General features: G+C 55.9%; 4 protein-coding genes across 4 annotated transcripts; 2 read left to right on the top strand and 2 right to left on the bottom strand.

Moving 5' to 3' along the window:
• Positions 1-3,427: 3,427 nt before the first annotated feature.
• Positions 3,428-4,656, top strand: INS49_012770 (uncharacterized protein; the record flags this gene model as incomplete). The annotated part of the gene is made up of 3 exons (XM_043173472.1): positions 3,428-3,573; positions 3,630-4,397; positions 4,485-4,656. The coding sequence occupies 3 exons, from the start codon at positions 3,428-3,430 to the stop codon at positions 4,654-4,656; spliced, it is 1,086 nt and encodes a 361-aa protein (XP_043022769.1).
• Positions 4,657-5,681: 1,025 nt separating this feature from the next.
• Positions 5,682-8,632, bottom strand: INS49_012769 (uncharacterized protein; the record flags this gene model as incomplete). The annotated part of the gene is made up of 4 exons (XM_043173471.1): positions 5,682-6,060; positions 6,118-6,791; positions 6,868-7,012; positions 8,574-8,632. The coding sequence occupies 4 exons, from the start codon at positions 8,630-8,632 to the stop codon at positions 5,682-5,684; spliced, it is 1,257 nt and encodes a 418-aa protein (XP_043022768.1).
• Positions 8,633-11,992: 3,360 nt separating this feature from the next.
• INS49_012768 (uncharacterized protein) lies at positions 11,993-13,527 on the top strand (the record flags this gene model as incomplete). Its single annotated transcript, XM_043173470.1, has 4 exons — positions 11,993-12,373; positions 12,536-12,623; positions 12,988-13,173; positions 13,337-13,527. The coding sequence occupies 4 exons, from the start codon at positions 11,993-11,995 to the stop codon at positions 13,525-13,527; spliced, it is 846 nt and encodes a 281-aa protein (XP_043022767.1).
• A 1,438-nt stretch (positions 13,528-14,965) lies between these two features.
• Positions 14,966-18,367, bottom strand: INS49_012767 (uncharacterized protein; the record flags this gene model as incomplete). The annotated part of the gene is made up of 6 exons (XM_043173469.1): positions 14,966-15,323; positions 15,384-16,013; positions 16,069-16,218; positions 16,268-17,785; positions 17,849-17,937; positions 18,017-18,367. The coding sequence occupies 6 exons, from the start codon at positions 18,365-18,367 to the stop codon at positions 14,966-14,968; spliced, it is 3,096 nt and encodes a 1,031-aa protein (XP_043022766.1).
• Positions 18,368-19,006: the final 639 nt, after the last annotated feature.

Here is a 19,006-nt window from a genome sequence, read left to right as displayed (position 1 = left end):
CAAGGTAACAGGACCTGGCGAAGCGAGCATTCTCCTTGGAAACCAACTCGCCAGTGAGGTCGTGGCATGTGTCCACTGTAACGCCTTTGCCGCGGCCGGGCGGCTCCTTCACCAATAGTAGTAGGTGCACGGATACTTAGAAGTAGTCTGGTAAGGTATGAAGCAGACGGCGACGTCTCGGCACAACACATAAGCGGCCCTACCTCCTATTCGCTGTTCTGCCCGGCTCTGTCGTTGAAGAAGTTGTCCACACATATACCAATCGACCACTTCCCGTTTTTTCTTGCAGCGTGTCACGGCCAGACAAAATCCCGAGGCTTTTGGGGCCCAGGCCACATGGGAGTCAGAATGCGGCGTGACCCACGATCCATGCTCTAGAGGCGGGCACGCACATTAACGAAACTGTGTGCGCTGGCCCGCCAGGCAGAACTTGCAACTTGTGAGACACTGTCACACTATACCAGCAGGTCCGCCTGCCTTCTCTTTTTGCCTGCTGGATCGAGCCTTTGCCAGTAACACCGTGGCAGCCCTCTGTGCTCCCACACATGCGCGTTTGCTCTAGCTTGCAGGGCAGCTTTTGAACGGCTCACGGAAAAGGCAGCCATTCGGGTTCAGAAGCAGCTCTCTGTGCTTCCTTCGATGGTCCAAGTCCCTGAACAGACGGTCGTGTTCGACCAAGCCGTAGCCCAACGGACAGGATGGCTGAAGGGCAGACTCGCGAGCCAGTCAGCCAAGCAAGTCAGTCACACGAGGATGTCGGCATTCCGACGGACGACCATGTCAGGCCAAGCAAATGCTTCATTTGTTTTCGCAACGGACACCGCAGAGCCAGGCCTGTTTCCAGCCCGAATCCGAGAACTCTGAAGCCGTGCAGAGCCCAAGCTCAGCTTGCCCGCGGCCCAGGTAGCCTTGATGGGCCAGACGGGCGCCTTCTGTGCGACATTTGGATCATGGATACTCGGGTACATCTGTGTATGATATTAATCAGCGAGATTGTCGTGAGAAGACGTCTGGGAGATGATGCTTTGTGATGGGATGATGGGGGACTATGCAACGTCTTCCTGCCTCCATCATCTTCATATCTAAGCCCCCGAGGCTGTGTTCAGTATCCCTTGTCTTCAATATGGTGACGGACAGCTTGAGTCATCGCAGCTCATGTCTCGTCTCGTCTAGGTTCATACGGCACACCGAGACACTCTCTTCCTTCAATCTGTGCGCGTCACGATGCAGCAGCTGGGGCTGAGCAGCGCGGGGGTGGCGGCAGCCTCACCACGAGCTGTAACATAGGTCTCACGTAGACTAACTGTCTTTACCTTATGGGACTGTCAGCGAGCATACCATGCACAACACTGTCTTCTGCTGACCGAGTCGAGAAGACACCAGAGCCATGGACCTGCCGTGCTCGGCACAAGCTTGCCGAAGAGCTGCGGCACATTTCTGGCCAGCCCCTGTCCGGAGCAGGCGCCCCCTGTCTGGCCACTGTAGCAGTACACTCACGAGAGTCTCATCTGCCCCTGCCGTCACCAAAACACAGAGTGAGGTGACGTTGATCTAGCGGGCCGCCAGACCGAAGAGGCATGGGCGTGAGGTGGTTTGCCGTCGTGAGTGGCGGAAATTGCGTAGGACGTGCCCGACAGACTCCTAGGTACAGTAGCGAGTGCCTGGAGCCTTTTGCGACATGTCACGAGGGCAGGAGACCAGGCAGGGCCCGAGATCTAGGCCTTCCCAAGATGCGCATGTTGAAAAGTCCCGTTGATCATCTCGATTGACGTCGGCTGATGACGTGAGTGTGGGGAACTTGGAAGCTCGGGAGGAGATTGGCGTGCCAACCTGCGTGCCTGCCAAGCAGTCCAGGTGCTTGGGGCTACGTAGGTGCTGCTGTGAGCTTGCTACTATGTATGAGCTGCTAACGTAAATTAGTGCTGAATGGGGAAGTTGCGGCACAGCTCACGCCACACGTACCCCGCGGGAGTGGCTGTGCTGCGCCACAGGAAGGGTGATCGACGTTCCCGAAGGTTTGTTGTCGGTTGGGTTGCATTGCAGGCCGGGCTGGGAGGACCCAGCCCGTCAGCCCAGATATGACCCCCGTCTTCGCTCATACTGACGACGTCCGCCTCCCAAAGCCCAGCAGCTGCGTCCCGTTTCAGCAACAGAGCAGCGCACGACATCCCCTTCCTGGAAGTCGACTGTGAGTACCGTCAGCATGCCACCTCTCCCATCAGTCTCTCAGTCTCGACCAAATGGCCTGTTTCGCTTCTGCACACGTGGTGGAGTCTAGCGGCTGATCTCTGCCCCTAGAGCTCGCGGGCTAACCCTTCGCGACGTGCACCTTCGTCATTGCCTTTGCTTCCGCGCCGCATCTGTCTCAGGCGAGAGCCCTACGGACCAAGGCCAGGCAGGCAAGACAGGATGGCCCCGACCTGAATACGGTACAGATCAGATTAGCTCGTGGAGTTGCATCTGCCCATCGCCAATATGGCCCCTTGCCACTTGTCGCAGGGCGCGAGGCGTCTTTGTGGCGCGTCATGACGCTAGATTTCGTGCTCCAACCGTAGTAGACAGGTACCTGCTGCCAACTTTACCAGGCCGGCTCAAAGTTGGCTGTGAGATTTAGCCATCCCGCCGTCATGTCTTGGCCCCCAGATGCGAGCAACCGGGCAACATACTCGCAGGCACACGTCAGATTGGCACAGCAGAAGGTCACCATTCCGCGCTGCACACGCCTTCGCGCTGCGGGACTCTGTACCCTGCCAGCCTCCCTCGGGGTTCTCTAAGCGGCAAGTCCAGCGCCAATGGTCGTCAGCTATGGCCCACCGGCCTTGTCTCGTCTGTTTACATGGCCGCTCCCCTGTCTTCTCTCCTTCCCGGCCGGGATTCCGAAGGGAGCTCTGGGTGACTAGCCCATCGAGATGACGGAGTTTCTGTCCCGGTGTACAGCATCGCTCGCGAAGGTACCTCCTGTTGGGTGACTGGGACGGCTGTCCACGGGTACTCTGGTACTCTCGTATCTGGTATTATGACGACTGCGGGGTGGGAAGTACCATCTCTGGCCCAAGAGGCTAGGAGTCTCGACAATGCAGGTGGACATGCATGAGACTGCTTGCCTTTGAGACAAGCAAATGAGAGTGGGTGCCTTGTTCCCCAGGCTGTTCCTGCCGTTGATGGGCTTTCAGATTGAGATCAAGATGATGCAATGGAAGGAAGTCGCCCATGGCAAAGCAGGCTGGTGGCACTTCCTACCGTCCTGAAGCCAACGCTCGATGTTTATATAACTGGGCATCTTCCCCTCCCTCCTCCACGAGAATGCCATCATCCATCACACAACCTCAAACAACAGCCTGACTTTTGAAACCCTTCTCTACTCAATTCAAAACAATCGTCTCTTACTACAAACAACCCCCAACAACCAAACAAACAACCACCCAACATGTCTGGAATCATCAACAAGGTGAAGGACGCCCTCCACTCCGACAAGGCTCACGAGCAGCCCGAGGGAACACACGGCCCTCACTCCAGCCGCGCTGCCAACACCGCCGACCCCCGCATCGACTCCGACCGGGACGGACGTGCCAAGTAAGCCTCCTTGTCCTCCGTCATCCTAAAGAGTCAACAGCTAACATCCCTCACAGCCCAGCCACTGGCACCACCGGCACTCATGGTACTCATGGCACAACCGGCACTGGTGTTGGCTCAACTGGTGTCGGCTCTACTGGCCACACCGGAGGCATCGGCTCCACCGGCACCCACACCGGTACATCTGGTCTCGGCAGCACTGGCCACACCGGCACAACCGGTGGCAGCCATGTGACGGGCTACAATGACCCCACCGGCACTCACGGACCTCACGGCCGTGTCGGTAACGCTGTCGACCCCCGTGTCGACTCCGATGCTGACCACCGCGCTGCTGGCGTCGGCTCGACCGGCCACACCGGCGGTCTTGGTTCTACCGGCACACACGGCATTGGCTCTACCGGCACTCACACTACCGGAGGTATCGGCTCCACTGGTACTCACACCGGTGTTGGCTCAACTGGTCACACCGGAGGCATTGGGTCCACTGGCACCCACGCCGGTGTTGGCTCCACCGGCCACACCGGAGGCATCGGCTCCACTGGCACCCACGCCGGCGCCGGCACAACTGGCTACGATGACCCTGCCGGTACCCACGGCACCCACAGCTCCAAGGTTGCGAACGTCACCGACCCCCGTATCGACAGCGACCGCGACCACCGTGGTGCTCCCGGCGCTGCTGGCACATCCCACATCGGCTCTGGCCCTGGCCCGGCGGCCAACACTGCCGGCCCTCACAAGTCCGATGTCCTGAACAAGGCCGACCCAAGAGTCGACAGCGATCTTGACGGAAGCAAGACAGTCGGTGGCAACAAGACCTACCAGCAGTAAGTCTTCGTGAGTTCACACTTTCATAATGTCAGCCCAACTTGTAACCGGGCGGTAATGGATCATGTTGCTAACCATGTAAATAGGACTGGCAACTCTTCAGTCGCCCACAAGGACCCTACGGATGCTGCCCAAGTTCCTCCCTCGGTGCTCCGTGAGCATGTCGGCGATCCCGACATTGTGCACGACGACCACCATCACGGTCGGGAGGAGAGACACAAGTCTGTGTCTCACCAAGAGGCACACCCTGGCATCTAAGCTTGAGAAACGATACGACGGATTAGCGATTTGATTTTTTGGGATGGATGCGCCTGCACCATAGTGTTTATGCTCCTAATTAGTCTCCCTAATACCAATACCCATGTTTTTGCCTTGATATCTTGTTCTTAATATGGCCTAAGTGACATGTTGACATACTTGTTTTACCTTCGCTTAACTGAAATGTAACGCTGATGTCGTTCAGGCTTTGTCCACACGATCGATTAGAAACAAATCAATCGACACGCCATCCACAATTTAGCTTCGTTCAATAACGACAGTCGAGTTAGGATATGTGTCTCCCTGCATGCAGACATGGCATCGAGTCCGCCTTCGCATATTTCGCGTCAATGGGAATATCATCACGTTGGTACCCTTCGGGGTAGTCTCTTACATAGACTTTCGTGCTTCGGCTTAAACCCTTGAAGTGTGCTAGAAGAGACGAGCAATGCTTCCACGTCAGGAAAGTTGTATCTTTTCAGAAAAGGGTGATCATTTCAACGTGATAAAGAAGCGAGCGGGCGCCTCTCTGCATAGTCAAAAGGATGCGGCGCAAGTAAGGTTAAGCCTGATTGAACTCCTGCCCAGATATTTGTCCTTGTGCCTTTGCTTTTGGGTCGTCCAGACGTTGCATTTGCAAACTGCTTGAAAAGTCATTGCATTCTTCGTTTGGTACCCAAAATTCTTTTCGTATCTATTACGTCGCCCGGGCTCCTTCGTGACAATACGGTCACAACACTGTCGAAATTGCAATGGCAAAGCAACTGGTCATGAATTTCCAACAGACCGTTTTTCAAGATACAAAATCAGAGCTTGGACCTAATTCTTCTCTTTTCACTGGGCGACGAAAATGGAGCAGTAAGGCTGTATAGTGTGCCAGGAAAAGATGGTCAGAAATGTGCTTGAAAGGTTTTGTGGGTTATTAGGTTATCCTTTACTAACTAGATGAGAAGCTCTCAATTCGAGCACTTCAGAACTTCCGGTGCTTCGGCCATCACTCGTAAAGCCTGCCCTTAATCAGTGGTCTAACTTGAGGAGCGCGCTCGCCCCACGCCAACCATGCCGACAGATTTCCCTCCGGCAACATCACCAAGCCGGACCCTCATATCTCTCAGCAACTCCGCTCTTCTGTCGGTATCAAGCGAGCTTCCCGGGGTTGGCAAGCCCAGAGAACCGTTGTTGTATGTCAAGCCCATTAATGGATCAAAAACGTCCGGCCCTCTTGTCCGCAGCCCCGTGATCATCCCAATCGAGCCGATGATAGCTAGCGCTGTGGCCGAAATCACTAACACAGTCCACCAGGCGTAGTTTACTTTGTAGACGTTGTTGTCTCGCGTGACCGACGCCTCGGTAGAAGCGGCGACGAATGCAGCGGCGTCATTGATAATGCTGCTGACATATGCGCTGGCATGATCAATACCTCCGCCGGGGGTTACGTTGTATGCAGCAGCTGCTGCTTACAAACCATCTGCCGGGCTGTGAGGAGGTCCCCAATCTGCAGCCTCGACACTTGGCAAATCACCCGCAAAGCCATAATAGGAGTAGAGCAAGTGCATCGCCGTATTGAGCAGGAGGGTGGCCCTGCCGGACAACGTCTCTGGTTCTCTGTGTGCAAGGTCGGTGTAGAACCAGTCGTTCCCCCCTCCCAGCGTGTAGGCGTTTGCGCGATACACGGGGATCGTGGACGTCTTGTTCATGAAAAGCTCCAGCACGGTAGGGCTCCACACACTTTGTCCGTTGAACTGGTTCAGCATGTCAAGTCGAGGGACTTTGGGGTTGCCCCAAGAGTCTCTGGGTCCAGATTTGGTCTCGAAGTCTTGCATGAGCGCGGCGGCGAAAGAGGCCGTGATTGGAAACGGAAACTCGGTTCGGTAGGGCCCCATGTCGTAGCCTTCGAACAGCGTAGCGTACGTGTACAAGATTCCGAGAGGCCCTGTGTCCATATAATGAATACTGGTAGAACTGACTGACGTCTGATTTGTTCGGTACAGCATCCTCAACGAAGCCTGGCCTCCAGCTGGAGACATTGCCCAGAGCAACCCCACGAGAATCGTGGGAAGTGACAAGGCGCCGGCTGACCATTGGAGAAGAACCGCGTCGAAAACCGTCTTGGTGGGCAGGAACGCCCACAGCGTCTGCATAGGACAGCCCATTAGCATTTGCCCTCCACCCTTCTTCCCCGAGGAGTAGTGTACTAGTTTCTTCACCTACCGAGAATTTTATCCCTTTCTCGCTTTTGAACCTGCCGATGGCTTTAAGGGCTCGACCAACCAGTGCCGCGAAGACGATGGGGAATACTGTCGGTCCCAGTCTCGTGGCTCCCTCGACCAGCTCTCCACTTTTGTCGCCGATGCCTCTAACACTAACAGCGACAGCTCCTGCTGCGAGTGCAAGAAACAAGAGGGAGACAATGAGATGAATCGATTCGAGGAAAATTGAGAGAATTATCGATGTGCGTGTTTGCGTGAGTGGACGTGGCCCGTCTGGCCACCCAGGAGTCTTGGATCCCGAGGGCGGCTGCGGACTCAATGGGGGATCTTGGTTCGAAGCCACAGCATCCACAACCTGACCCTCTTCTGCATTGATATTACTGATCGCTCGCTGCTCGCTGACAGTTTAGCCTTGTATATCTGTCCGTTCGGGCAATAGCTGCTCGCGTACTCCATGCGATGTATCCGTCATTGTTGCTGATACAGCCCAGAATCAGCCGGGGCTCTAGACTGAATACAACTGTACTTTGGGGCGATGTCAATAGTGCTAGTGACAACAAAGGCCGAGTCTGTGGTGAGATCCGTCGAGATTTGCAATTCCAGGCCACCAGAGGACGAAAGGCGAGATATACTGATCATGCGGCTCATACAGTTTGGACACAGCCCCGGCTGAACAGAATGTGTTACGCGAACTTGTCCTCCGTAGCTTACACAGAATGCATCTAGACTGTTTCCCATGGAGTAAAGTTGTGGCTTTCTCGTGAAACTGTGTCGACCAATTATCTACCCATCTCACGCCTGTGATACCGGAAAGGCCATGGCAGTGCACCTGAGACCAGAAGCCATTTACGGACTCATTCGCAGCCCCCGATAAAGGCCATAGCCGTCATTGGTGACTTTCTGCATACTGTACACTGGTGGAAACTTAGCTAATGTACGTCTCCTAATTTCTCGGAATTGAGGTGTGACAAGCAGATGGCATCAAACTTATTCAAACAAGCGTTTTCTTCACGCCTCGCGTGACCATCACGATACGAGTCTGCGCACCTCGCTGTGGCCAAGTGAGAACCTTTAACATATCAGCGTGATTTATAGAGAAATCAACTGAACTGTATAAAAGTCCTCTAGGAGAGGTGCAACATTTTGTGCCAATTTGAGGGACTTAGCCTTGAGCCCGGGGACCTGTGAAGATATCAGGCCTATGTTCAGTGGCTGTCCACAACATTGCTGCCTGGCAATACGGAGACAACAGGTCATTTCTTGGGTTTGCATAAATTGTTCGAGATACATAATATCAATCTGATCACTTCATGAGACGAGTGGCCATGGTGACAAGTTTTATGGGACACGGGCTGTTTGCATGCCACAGTTCTTGCTCACTGACGATCTAAATGAGCCTGTCCATCATGATTCACTCACTTGTACCATAAGCATGAGCTTCAGCTTAGAACCGGTTGGCCGCAAGCAACCACTTTTTACACTCATTGTGCCGGCCAGGTATGAGACAGACTTTGAATTGCTACCAATAAGTTTGTCCCGTATGGATGAGCCGAGAGTCTCTCTAGAGTCTCGACTGGGAATATATGTCGGCCCTATCTCTGCTGGACGCGTCCAGCTGCTTGAAATGATCAAAATGATCACGTCCAATGCGGAAATCGGCAGCCACTGCAGCGCTCCATATGAGGTACGCTAGGATCGAGGACGAACGTGTCATTGTTAGGCTCGTCGTTTTCGATTATGGCAAGACTTGACAAAACCTGCTCCATATTGGCATCTTTACCGCATCTATGTCAGCGATAGATAAATAGTTTTGTGGTTAAATTGGCTAAGCGTGTTCAAATTCCATCGTCTATCGAGTTTTCATGGCTCTGTGGTACAACATGCATTGTCTGTCCTCGCGCACAGAGAAACAGTACACTGAGGGGAAAGCTGCGTGTCTGTAGATCTATGCGCGCTGTAACCGTAATGATGCCAAAAGATGGCAGGCTACAAAATGATCAACTTCGAGTATGACTGCTTCGTTCCCAGGAATTCTCGCTATTGCTCTTCTATCCAGGCCCTGGACTCTATTATCGCGTCTTGGGCAACGCTGCGTGCTGGCGTGGGCCAACTATGAATCTTGAAGCCATCCTAATTCCCCCTGGCCCTTCATACCTAAGCAGGACGCATAGCAAAGACGTTGTTCTATTGCTCGATATCGTCACAGGCAAATTCAATCGTAATAGTGTCCTTGCCACTGGAAGATCCAGGTGATTACTTCACGGTCCGGCGCTCTGTAACTACTGCTGAGCGTCATACTCATTCGTGACAATTAGCCAATGTAGAGGGCAACTTGAAAAATTGAAGCCCATTCTGTTGAATTTGATTCTTATTGCTGCACATAAATTGATAAATTGTGACTCTGGGGAACCTGCTAGCGCAAGGGTGCGTCTTCACATGATTGGCAAAGGTGCTACATTTACAGGGCCTTCGTCGACAACATGTCAAGCCATCTGGCGTCGCAGGCACAGCAACTCGGCCGCCAGCACAATCGGTCGTCGCGATAATGAGCTGACAACACATATCGGGGCATGTTTGCCCAAAGCTTAGCGCCACTGTCGCACTCCACAATGATGACCAGTCGAGCATGCAATTAGCCAGTACCAAAAGACACACTGTGTACACTGGAATAGACTTCGCATCGAGAGCGAGTTGGAGAGCAAAACAGCACATACCGACGTCGACGGGCTCGAAACGGTCGGTCGCGAGCAAGCTTCCGTGGGGTGGCAACCCTCGCTTATTTGCTTTGGGAAATAAGGTTCAGTAGGCCAGGCACCCCCGAGACCCCCGCGCAGATGTCGATCCCTCCTTCCCCTTGCGTGCGTGTGCGTCCCTGCGCCGCAGCGGAAGGGGCGGGAGCGAAAGAAAAGAACAAAAACACACACCTCTTCTTAGCTCGTGCGGGCGGGCATGGGGGGTCGGGCATGGGGGCATGGGGCCCTGGCTGCTGGCGGTGGCTGGACAAGTAGGGCCCGCGGTCGTCGGTAATTGCGTAGAACGCGTGTGTGTGCGTGTGTGTGTGTGTGTGTGTGTGTGTGTGTGTGTCTGTGCACGGGGCGGGGTGGATTTGATTCCCACCGGCAGAGGTTGCATGTCTTGTAACACGAGGGAGCGGAGATTAAACTTTGTCGTCCCTTGGGGAGGATGGATGGTACGAATTGCCTTTTCCTCCCTTAGTCTTATTGCATTGACTCGGGAATTGACATTGGAGGGATTTCGGCGCACGCATGCGCACGCCCCATCCTACCAGCCGTCCTGCCGTCGCAATCCCTGCTTGGGAGCTTGGAAGTCTAGACTCCGACGTTGCGGTGACTCACGGGACGCGACGGGATCGACAGCTGGGGGCATCCCCAGGTTTGGTCGTTGTACCTGGTGTACTGCACATGTTGCTGTCGTCCGATGATGGCCAGGCGAGGTCTCGAAGCGTGGCTGAAGGGTACTATTGTTTTGACGTGCTACGCAAATAGCACATCCCCGACGCAGATCATACCCTCGCTTATCTCGCGTCTCGCGAGGGCCAGCGGACCGGCGAACGACAGCACCTGGCTGCGGATTGCCATGTGCACGGAGACGCCTCAGGCCGCACCTGTTACAAACCACAGCAAACGGGGCGTATAAATCCCGCGTATCAGATCCTAAGACAAGATTTGTTGGGGGCGCATTTGGCGCACACTGTACGCGGCGTGGTGGTGTTTCCCGCCCCGGTCGAGGTGCGATACGAGGCAGTTGCTCGGCGCTTGGACTGACAACTGTCATAAGAAACTCAATTGGGAGCGGGCGTGGCAAGGTGGTTGTCTACCCCGAGCATCTTTGGAGCTTCCGTTGGGCTGTCGGCTTTGTTTCGACTTTTCTTCGGGGGGGAGAGCAAGGCAGCAGGTCAGCAGGGTCGAAATGCCCGAGTGGCTTTTCGGTATATAGTTTGAAGCCGAAGAGGTCGGCATTGCAAGACAGAGTGGTTGCCGGCTGGGCGTTGACAGGCGATCCCGCGAGGATGACTGTCAATATCGAGAGGCTCGCTTCCGTTCCCTGCTTCCCGCCTAGACTCCACAGCCACGTGGCCTTGGCAGCCAATTTCCTGGGTGGGTGTAACCCTTCGTGCTTTGAGCCAGCACTGCTTGAGCATGCCCCGGTAATGATCGTGTCTCACAAAAGCCAATATGCGGCCCCAGCTCGCAGGAAGCTCGAGGGCAGGGCCCCATGAGGCCGCCGTTGCACTGTGACGAGTGCTGCAAGGTTGGATGGTGAAAACGGGCGTGATCCACATGGCGGCAGTGTGTGGGATCTGCCGTCGCCAGATCAGGTGGAACGTCAGGGCTCAGGCCAAGCTGCAGAAAGATTCTTGTTGGTTTCCTGCTGATGTTGGTGGTGCTGGTAATAGGCCAAGAGGAAGCCAAGAGGAAGCCAAGAGGAAGCCTCGAGGCAGAGCGGGTAGGGCCGTTGACCGTTACGCTAGACCGTCCAGAGACGGGAGGGACAGCGGGAGCGGCGTCCCTTATCGTTATCGCAGCGGTTATCGCGCGGCAACAGGGCGGTGGCTGTGTGTGGCGCGACCTCGAGAGCTCCTGCCTGAGGTCTCCGCTCCGCCCTGCCCGGCTCACTGCACGCAACATGTCACCTGTCAACATTTGCTGTCCCGAGACCCCATGCAGCCCTGCCGCCCAGGCCTGACTTGACTTGCATAGCTCGCACGTCACGCCACGCCAGGCCAGAGACTGCTGTTGCTGCTCTGCACCTGCCCGCCAAGGACGGATGCGTCGCCAGTCGTCGACGGGACGCGGCTGGAGATACAGTGACGCAGTACAGGAGCAGCACAGGCATGGCCAGCCCTGAGCGCTGCTCGTCTCGGAAATAGCATCTTACGCAGCCCCCAATCAACTCGCCCTGTCCTCACCTCTCCCTATACCATCACCGCGTACTGCCGGGCAGCCAGGCCATTCGGAAGTCTTCAGGCCCCATTGCCACCGCGCCCCCTGTCTGGCCTCGCCGACCACTCAGCCTTCTTGATTGTCCTCGTGCCCAGCCGCCTGCATACCCAGAGTATCAACCCGGTGTCGACCCGGCCGCGCGCCCAGGGTCCAGCAGCACTCATGGCCTCATCGCCCTCTCCATTGTCGCCTGTTCCCGGCCAGCAATCAGCAGAGGCGCATGCGGGTGCGGGTGCGAGTGCGGGCATCCCGCAGACGCTCTGGAGCCTACGCGTGCCCCTTTACATCACGCGCAAGGCGGCTCCCAGCACCCCCTTCATCACCTCTGTGCCGCGCTTCAGCTACCTGGCCCAGCTCCTGCCGAGATTGTCGGCCTTCTTTGGCACCCCCTGCAGCAGTTTCCACCACGAGGAGGTCCAGATGCGGAACCTGACCGTCGGCCTGCTTGTCGATCTCTACCAGCCTCAGCTGCCGTGGAAGCTGCAGGTCGGAGACGGTGACGAATGGGATATTGGGGACACGTTTCTCAACGGCGTCAAGGAGGTGAGTGCCACAGTTGCCGCCGCCCGCCCTCCCACAAGGGCGATGGGTCATGGATCATGGCCAGACCAGGCACTTCCTGGCCAGGTCCAAGTCCCATCCAGGGGTGTCGACGGATTGGGGCGGCCGAGGCTGACCAAATGACTGGGCTGCTCTCCCAAACAGGCAGACTTCGTGCGCAACGGCAACGCAAAGCAGATCATGAGCCTCTCAAAGGAGCACACCACCGCCCTTTGGAACGCGGTCCAGGACAGTACGTGTCATGCTCTCTGACCTCCCCCACCCTTCCTCATTTCATCCGTCCTCGTCCTCGAGAGAAGTATCCACACAGTTGCAGCGCTCTTGCCGCTTTTCGTCCATCTGCTCCGGCGCTCAGATCTCCCCTTACCCACTCCACCTCGCTTAGGGCGGTCCAGCATCATAGCATCATGCACGTCACCGCCGTCAAGCCGACTGACAGGTGGCCTGCCCTGCTCCTTTCATCTCTGAGACGGTGGGGGGTTCTGCGGGGCCCCGTCACGCCTGTCAAAGTCCTGCACGCCATCCCGGATCCGCAGCTATCTGCGCACGGCAGAATGGAATCTGCTGGGCTTTGACCCTGCTAACTGCTCGCTTAGACGACTACGCCTCCTTCTCAAAGGTCAACTCGCAGCTCTTGAACCCGCCGACACCGCTCAAACACGTCCCAATTCGCATCTACATCCCTTCCTCACCGCCAGACCCCTCCACCAGCGGGGCGGCGTCCGCGGCGCCTGGCAGCTTCAGGGTGATGCAGTCGCTCGTGCCCCTTCGGTCGGCAAATCGTGAGTGACACCTGTCCCGCGCCCATCATTTGCCTCCCCCCACCCCTTCGCCTTCACCTGCCTCCTCTGCCCTGCCATACCTTCCTCCCCTTTTGCCCCCCCCCCCAATATCATGTTTCGTTTCACGCTTGACAACTCACCTCTCTGGCCCCCACCTCTCCAGGTAGCCCACAGACCCTCGGCCCCGTGCTGCGCGGCCTGCTGCCGTCCCTGTTCCCCAGCAGCCGCGACCCCGTGCTGGCCAACGTTGTACTGCACGGCGCGCCGGTCCCCTTCTCCGCGCCCCTGGAGGATCTGATGCGCGAGGCGGCCTACCCGGACGGGTGGCTTTGTCTGATCATCACGTTGCTGTGAGCAAAAGAAACGGTGACATTTACATCCAGCGCCCCGTCCGTCCGCGGAGCGAGCTGGGCCGTGTGTTGGGTTTTGGAGGTTTGAGGTATGATCGGGCTGGGTTTCAGACAACTTTATTCATAGGGTAGAGATAGGCAAGGAGTTATTACCTCCCCGCCATGGGGCATTTCCTGCCAGGCCTCGAAGTTGGTGGGATTTGATCAATACGAACAAAGGGGGGCCGGCAGGGCCCTTCCCCTTTGCAACGCTAACGTCCATCGCGCAGGAGCAAAAAAGGACAGGGAGGACCAGGACCTGGGGGGCAACATTATTATCCAATTACGGACCTCGAGTTCTAAATCTGGGGTTGTTTGTGTGCGCGTCATGGTGCCCCCAGCGCGTCACTTACACTGACCGCCCGCTCGTTCGTTCTGACTTGTTTGCGACGAGATCTCTGTTGTTTCCCAAACTTCTAGGTCTCCTGTCAACAGGCCCCATTGCACACATACTGCTATATCAACACACATGCGCACGATCCCCCTCCCCCCTTTCACTCCCACTTGTTAAAAGGCACAAGCGACCCAAGGCTAGATGATGCGGGAGAGCGCGCGCAAAAAATGACATGTAGAGGTTAAATGTAAACCAAGTGACCAACAGGAAAACGTGTCCGGACATATGAGTGGTATCTCCTCCCATCCCACCCTCTCTTTTCAATGATGATGATGGAACAGGGAACATGATGCGATCCATGGGGAAAAAACAAGAAATAAAGAGAAAAATGTCCAAAAACCGTACAGACCAGACCATACCAGACTGCCCGCCAAATGTTTTGTTTTCGCTATGCAAACCGTGCCAGTTTCCTCCTCTCCCACCATGTAGAACCCCCAAAGTACCAGTTGTTGATTCCCGTCTCCTCCCCATTTGTCCCGTTGGGTATTATTAAACGAAGCCAGAAAAGCCCGATGACTGTTTGTTGTGCGAGTGTGACGACGTTGCTGCTCAGACTGGGTGCTTCTTCCCCTGGGCGCGAACCCCGAAAGACTTTTGTCGATATTCTACCTTTCGTTCCATTCCGTTCCGTTTCCTATGCTGTTGTTCCTGATAATTACCCCTCTTTCCTCATCTCCTTTGAAGCCGTTGAATCTCTGCCAACAAGTAATGTTTTATCGTAACTTGAATAACGATTCAATGAGCATTATACACACAGGCTGGTTGCCCGACCCCGAGTAACAGGGATATAGAGTCGCGGGTCGCCAGTGTGCTTCATTGTCCTCCTTTTCCCTCGGTTGGGTCGGGTCTCTCGCTCTCCCCGAGCCGTTTCGCCAGAGGGCAAGCTCTCACCATCTTCGATGTGCCGAGTTGGCTCTGCGTGCGAACACAGCGTCCTAATCGTGGAACAAAGGAAATTTCGCCTTCCGAGTGGTGGCATGCTGCCTGGAGCCAAACACAATTCCCATCCCTAGAATTCCATCGGAGTTGAGTGACCCTGGGTCAGATCACCTGGCGTAATCGGGCTGGGGCCAGCTCCCGAGTGAGGTGTTGGCCCGCTGGACGTGTACGACGGCATTGCGCGGTTGTCGTAAGTTCCGGGGGGCATGAGGTTCCTGCTTGCGCTCAGCTGCTCCTGGGAGGGCAATCCCTCCTCCAAGCCTTGGAGGACCCGAAGGTCTACAGCGAGACTGCTAGTGTCCTGGGCCACAATCTCAAAGAACTCAATCGTTTTCCTCAAAAGTTGTCGTAGCAGTTTTTCGTCGACAAACTCTCCGAGCAGCGGGTCATGGTAGGCAGCAGCGAGCGTGATCAGGTTGCCCCATTGCCTTTAGCCAAGTCAGCATCAAGAGACAAGTTGACATGAGTGTTGGGGATTGGGTACATACGCATGTGCCGTTCCAAAAACATTGGTGATAATGAAGCGTTTGTCCTGCAGGCCGTGGAAAGCCATAGTACTCTTGATGACGGCATCAATCCCCTTTCTTGCGTTCTCGAAAACTATAGGGTCAATGTCACTCGGACTCCTTGCGTCGCTTCTCACAGTAGCCCATCCGCCCGGGTCTTCATGTGGAATGGCTCGCTCCGAGTCTTCCGAAAAGGCATTGTTGCGCTTGTGTGAAAAGTCGAGCACGGTCTTGATCGACGGACGGTAGGTGATGACGTTGGCCCCCCAAAACTTGGCCCGGATGCGTGCGGACAGGATGTCTCTGGCCGGCGCGTCGCTCCTTTCAAACCTGTACATTCCGAGCCATACATGGCTTCGGTTTACCAGGTCTTCTTCGATCTCGGCCAGGATGGCCCTCTGTTGCGCAGCATCAGGCTTCTTGTTGGGATCATAGAGTGAACCGGAGATTCTGTTCAGCCGTTTCCGCAAGTAGAGCTGTGCGGCGTAGCTGAATGCAACGGCATCTGAGAAGCCCAGCTGGTCTTGCATTACCGCTAGGTTCGGGTACGGTAGTAAATCCTCGTATTGGAGAATCCCAGAGGGAATCAGGTTCAACTCAGCGAGAATGTCACTGCAGCAGTCAGAGGAATGGCTCGATACAACGGGGACCAGAGTGGACCACTTACCTCTCCAACTGACAACACGACCAGAACGCGATGAGAAGCTTGGTGTCTACAGCATTGTTCTTTTCTGGTTCGGAGCCCTCCTGTGGTTTAGGAAGAACTTCCTGGTCTTCCGAGCCCCATCCAGCCTCCCGTTTCAATCGGTCCATGGACCTGCGATTGTCAGCGGGTATTCTATACAGGAAAAAATGTCATTACTCACGGCTGAAGCTTGTCAATGATTGCCGAACATGCAAATCTGATGTGACGGAAGCTAGGTATCACGCGTCCGAGCTGTCCATAATAGAGACAGGCAAGAATGTGGGCTTGGATGTAGTTCAGCTTGTAACTGCCGAAGTGGTTGCCCAGGATATCAGTCGCATATGCGAAGTACTCGAGACCCGGTATGATTTCATAGTTCTTCTTCGGTGGCGCAGGGGACGCGGCACTGGTTGGTGCTTGCACCCCGGAAGCTTGCATCGACGAGCGTCGGCTGGCACCTGGGCGCTCCTGGTCCTTCGGTGATGGCAAGCCAGCTTGCCCAGGAGACTGAGAGAGAGCACTGGATGGCGGGGAGCCATGATTTGGTGAGGTTATATGGCCATTTCGGACAAGCGGGGACCCTGAATTTGGCATCTCTTTCTCTGGAGGGTCTGGTAGCTTTCGGTCCCTCCACATGCAAATCTTTCCCAGTGCGAGAACGAGCAGGACCAACGCATGTTGGACAGAGCGTTGGGGCTTCGGCCTCTTCGGCGCCGGTCCGGGTTCCACACCGTTAGGGATGGGCGAACGTTTGCGCTTCTTCTCGTGTTCGAATGACGGTTGAGCCGGCCTTTCTTGGTGATTAGTGAACGCGGCAACCCTGCTGTGTTTTTTGGTACCACTTGGGTTATTGGACACTTCCTCCAGGAATGTGTAAACCATGGCGTCTAGGTCTCCTGGGGGGATCAAGGGGTGCATGTTCTGTATGTAGTTCTTGTAGTGCTCCACATAACTGTGAACCTTCACGGCATCGAAATCCAGAACGCCTTCCGAACGATTCTGGGCTCGCAAGTCGGCTGGGTAGCCACCGGGTGGGGACAGACCCCCAATCGGGCCCCAGTCGGTACCACCCGACGGGGATGGGTGATCGCCAACCGAGGCATCGTCTGGTATGTCCATATGATCGTATGTGGAATCGCGGTCTACTGCACGCGAGGTTGACCCTTCACCGCGTCCGAAAAGAGGTAGTTCGCCGCGGTCTTCCTCGTATCGCTGCGGGTAGATCTCGATGTATTTGATGTGCTCGCGATCCAGCAGCGGCTTCACAAGCTTTCTGACAGCGGGCCACATGAGAAGTCGCCCCGCCGGAGTCGTGTGGTTGTGAGGGAATGGTGGTGGCGCCGGCTGAACTGGGTTTCCGGGTGGTTCCTCGTTTCCCTCTTCGTCCTCCAACAGTCGCATCCTTTTGGCTGCAGAATGTGGGTCCGGCGCGCCGTTCGCTATATCGTCACCGGGCGAGGAAGAAGGAGTTTCGTCAACCTCCGCAATCGGTTGCGGAGTTACTGCTCTCGGCTCCTCTTTCACGTAGTCATCCAGCTCTGGTGGCTCCTGCATGCTATGAGAAGATCCTGTTCGGATCTCGCCCCTGAGCTCCCGGATTTCGGATCTCACTTCGCCCAGACCAGCAGTAAACTTCTCGTCGTACGACTGCAGCATGCTCTTCATGGCATCCAGTATGTCTTGCGTTGCCTTGTCTTGCCTACAGGGTTGCGGGTCAGAGAAAACAGGGAACTTCCCCACAAAGTTAGACTACACCACTCACTGCTTGGGTGCTGGATCGCGATATTGACAGTTTATGTTCTTGTCAGTACAGTTTTTGCAGGGCTTGTTCTCGTCGCATTTTGCCTTGAGCTGTCGGCAGCTCTCACATGCCTGGAAATTTGTAAGTGGGCCGTTCACCTCGCCTGCCTGGTAGTTGTCGAGAACGTACCTGCGATGCTCTCTGAGACTTCCGTTTGCTCGCGGCTGTGTATGCAGTGATGGGATAGGGACCGTCCGGTCCCATCGGCGGGGGGTACATTGGACTCTGGTCATACGGGGTAGGTGGTGGCTGAGGATGAGGCGGCAACGGTGTGGGAGGCGGGGGAGGGTAGTTCTGATGCCGGTACATCTGCCCCGGACCGTTGTCGTAACTCATGTGCCTCCTCTCCTCCATATGGCCCGGAGGATGAGGGCCAACATGCGGAGGGGGAGGCGGGAGAGACTGCTCGGGGCCGTTGCCGGTGGAGTTGGGCCTGCGGAGCTGGGGCAGCGTGACGTCGTCGGACTCTCTCTTCACCATAGACTCTCGGTTCGCAGGTTGATATCCAGGGGGCGGGTACTGTTGATGCGCTGGAGAGGGAGGGGGCTGGTGATGGGTGTCCTGGATGTGAGAGTACCTCTCTGGCTCATGTTGTCGGCGGTCATCAAAGTGCTGCGGTGGTGGCGGCTGCTGATGAGGCGCGTGCAGTTCTTGAGGACGGTGAGGGAAGGTATGGGGAGGGTGAGAGAGATGCGGTGAGGGCGAGTACTGAGAAGAGGTAGGAGGAGGAAGAGATGGTGGGTGTGGATGGTGGGCAGCAGATAAAGGTGGCCCGGGATGCGGCAGCGAGACACCATGATGTGATGGCCCCGCTGGCCACGAGGGAGGACCAGTCGAGAGGCGCGGCCGCTTGCTTTCATGCCCTTGGTCCATGCTTCAAGGAGGTAAGGTATATGTGAAGCAGGTACATGAATACCTGGACCCCGGAAAAAAGAGATGAAATTTGAGAACGAGTTAGGGCACCGTGTCTGGGGGGGGGGGGGCGGAGAGCAGCTTCAGCACAGAGCAAGCCTCAGAGCAAAAGGAGCACAGCCAACAGCAACGGCGCAAAGTCAGGCAGCAAGCGCAGCCGCGGAGGCCATGGGGTGGATGCCCGTGTGCGACTCTACGGGCAGATCG

The sequence above is a fragment of the Diaporthe citri genome (genome assembly GCF_014595645.1).
Source record: "Diaporthe citri strain NFHF-8-4 chromosome Unknown scaffold_6, whole genome shotgun sequence".
Taxonomy (NCBI): domain Eukaryota; kingdom Fungi; phylum Ascomycota; class Sordariomycetes; order Diaporthales; family Diaporthaceae; genus Diaporthe; species Diaporthe citri.
The sequence above is the reverse complement of the archived record's forward strand: the minus strand, read 5'-3'. Positions and strand labels throughout refer to the sequence as shown.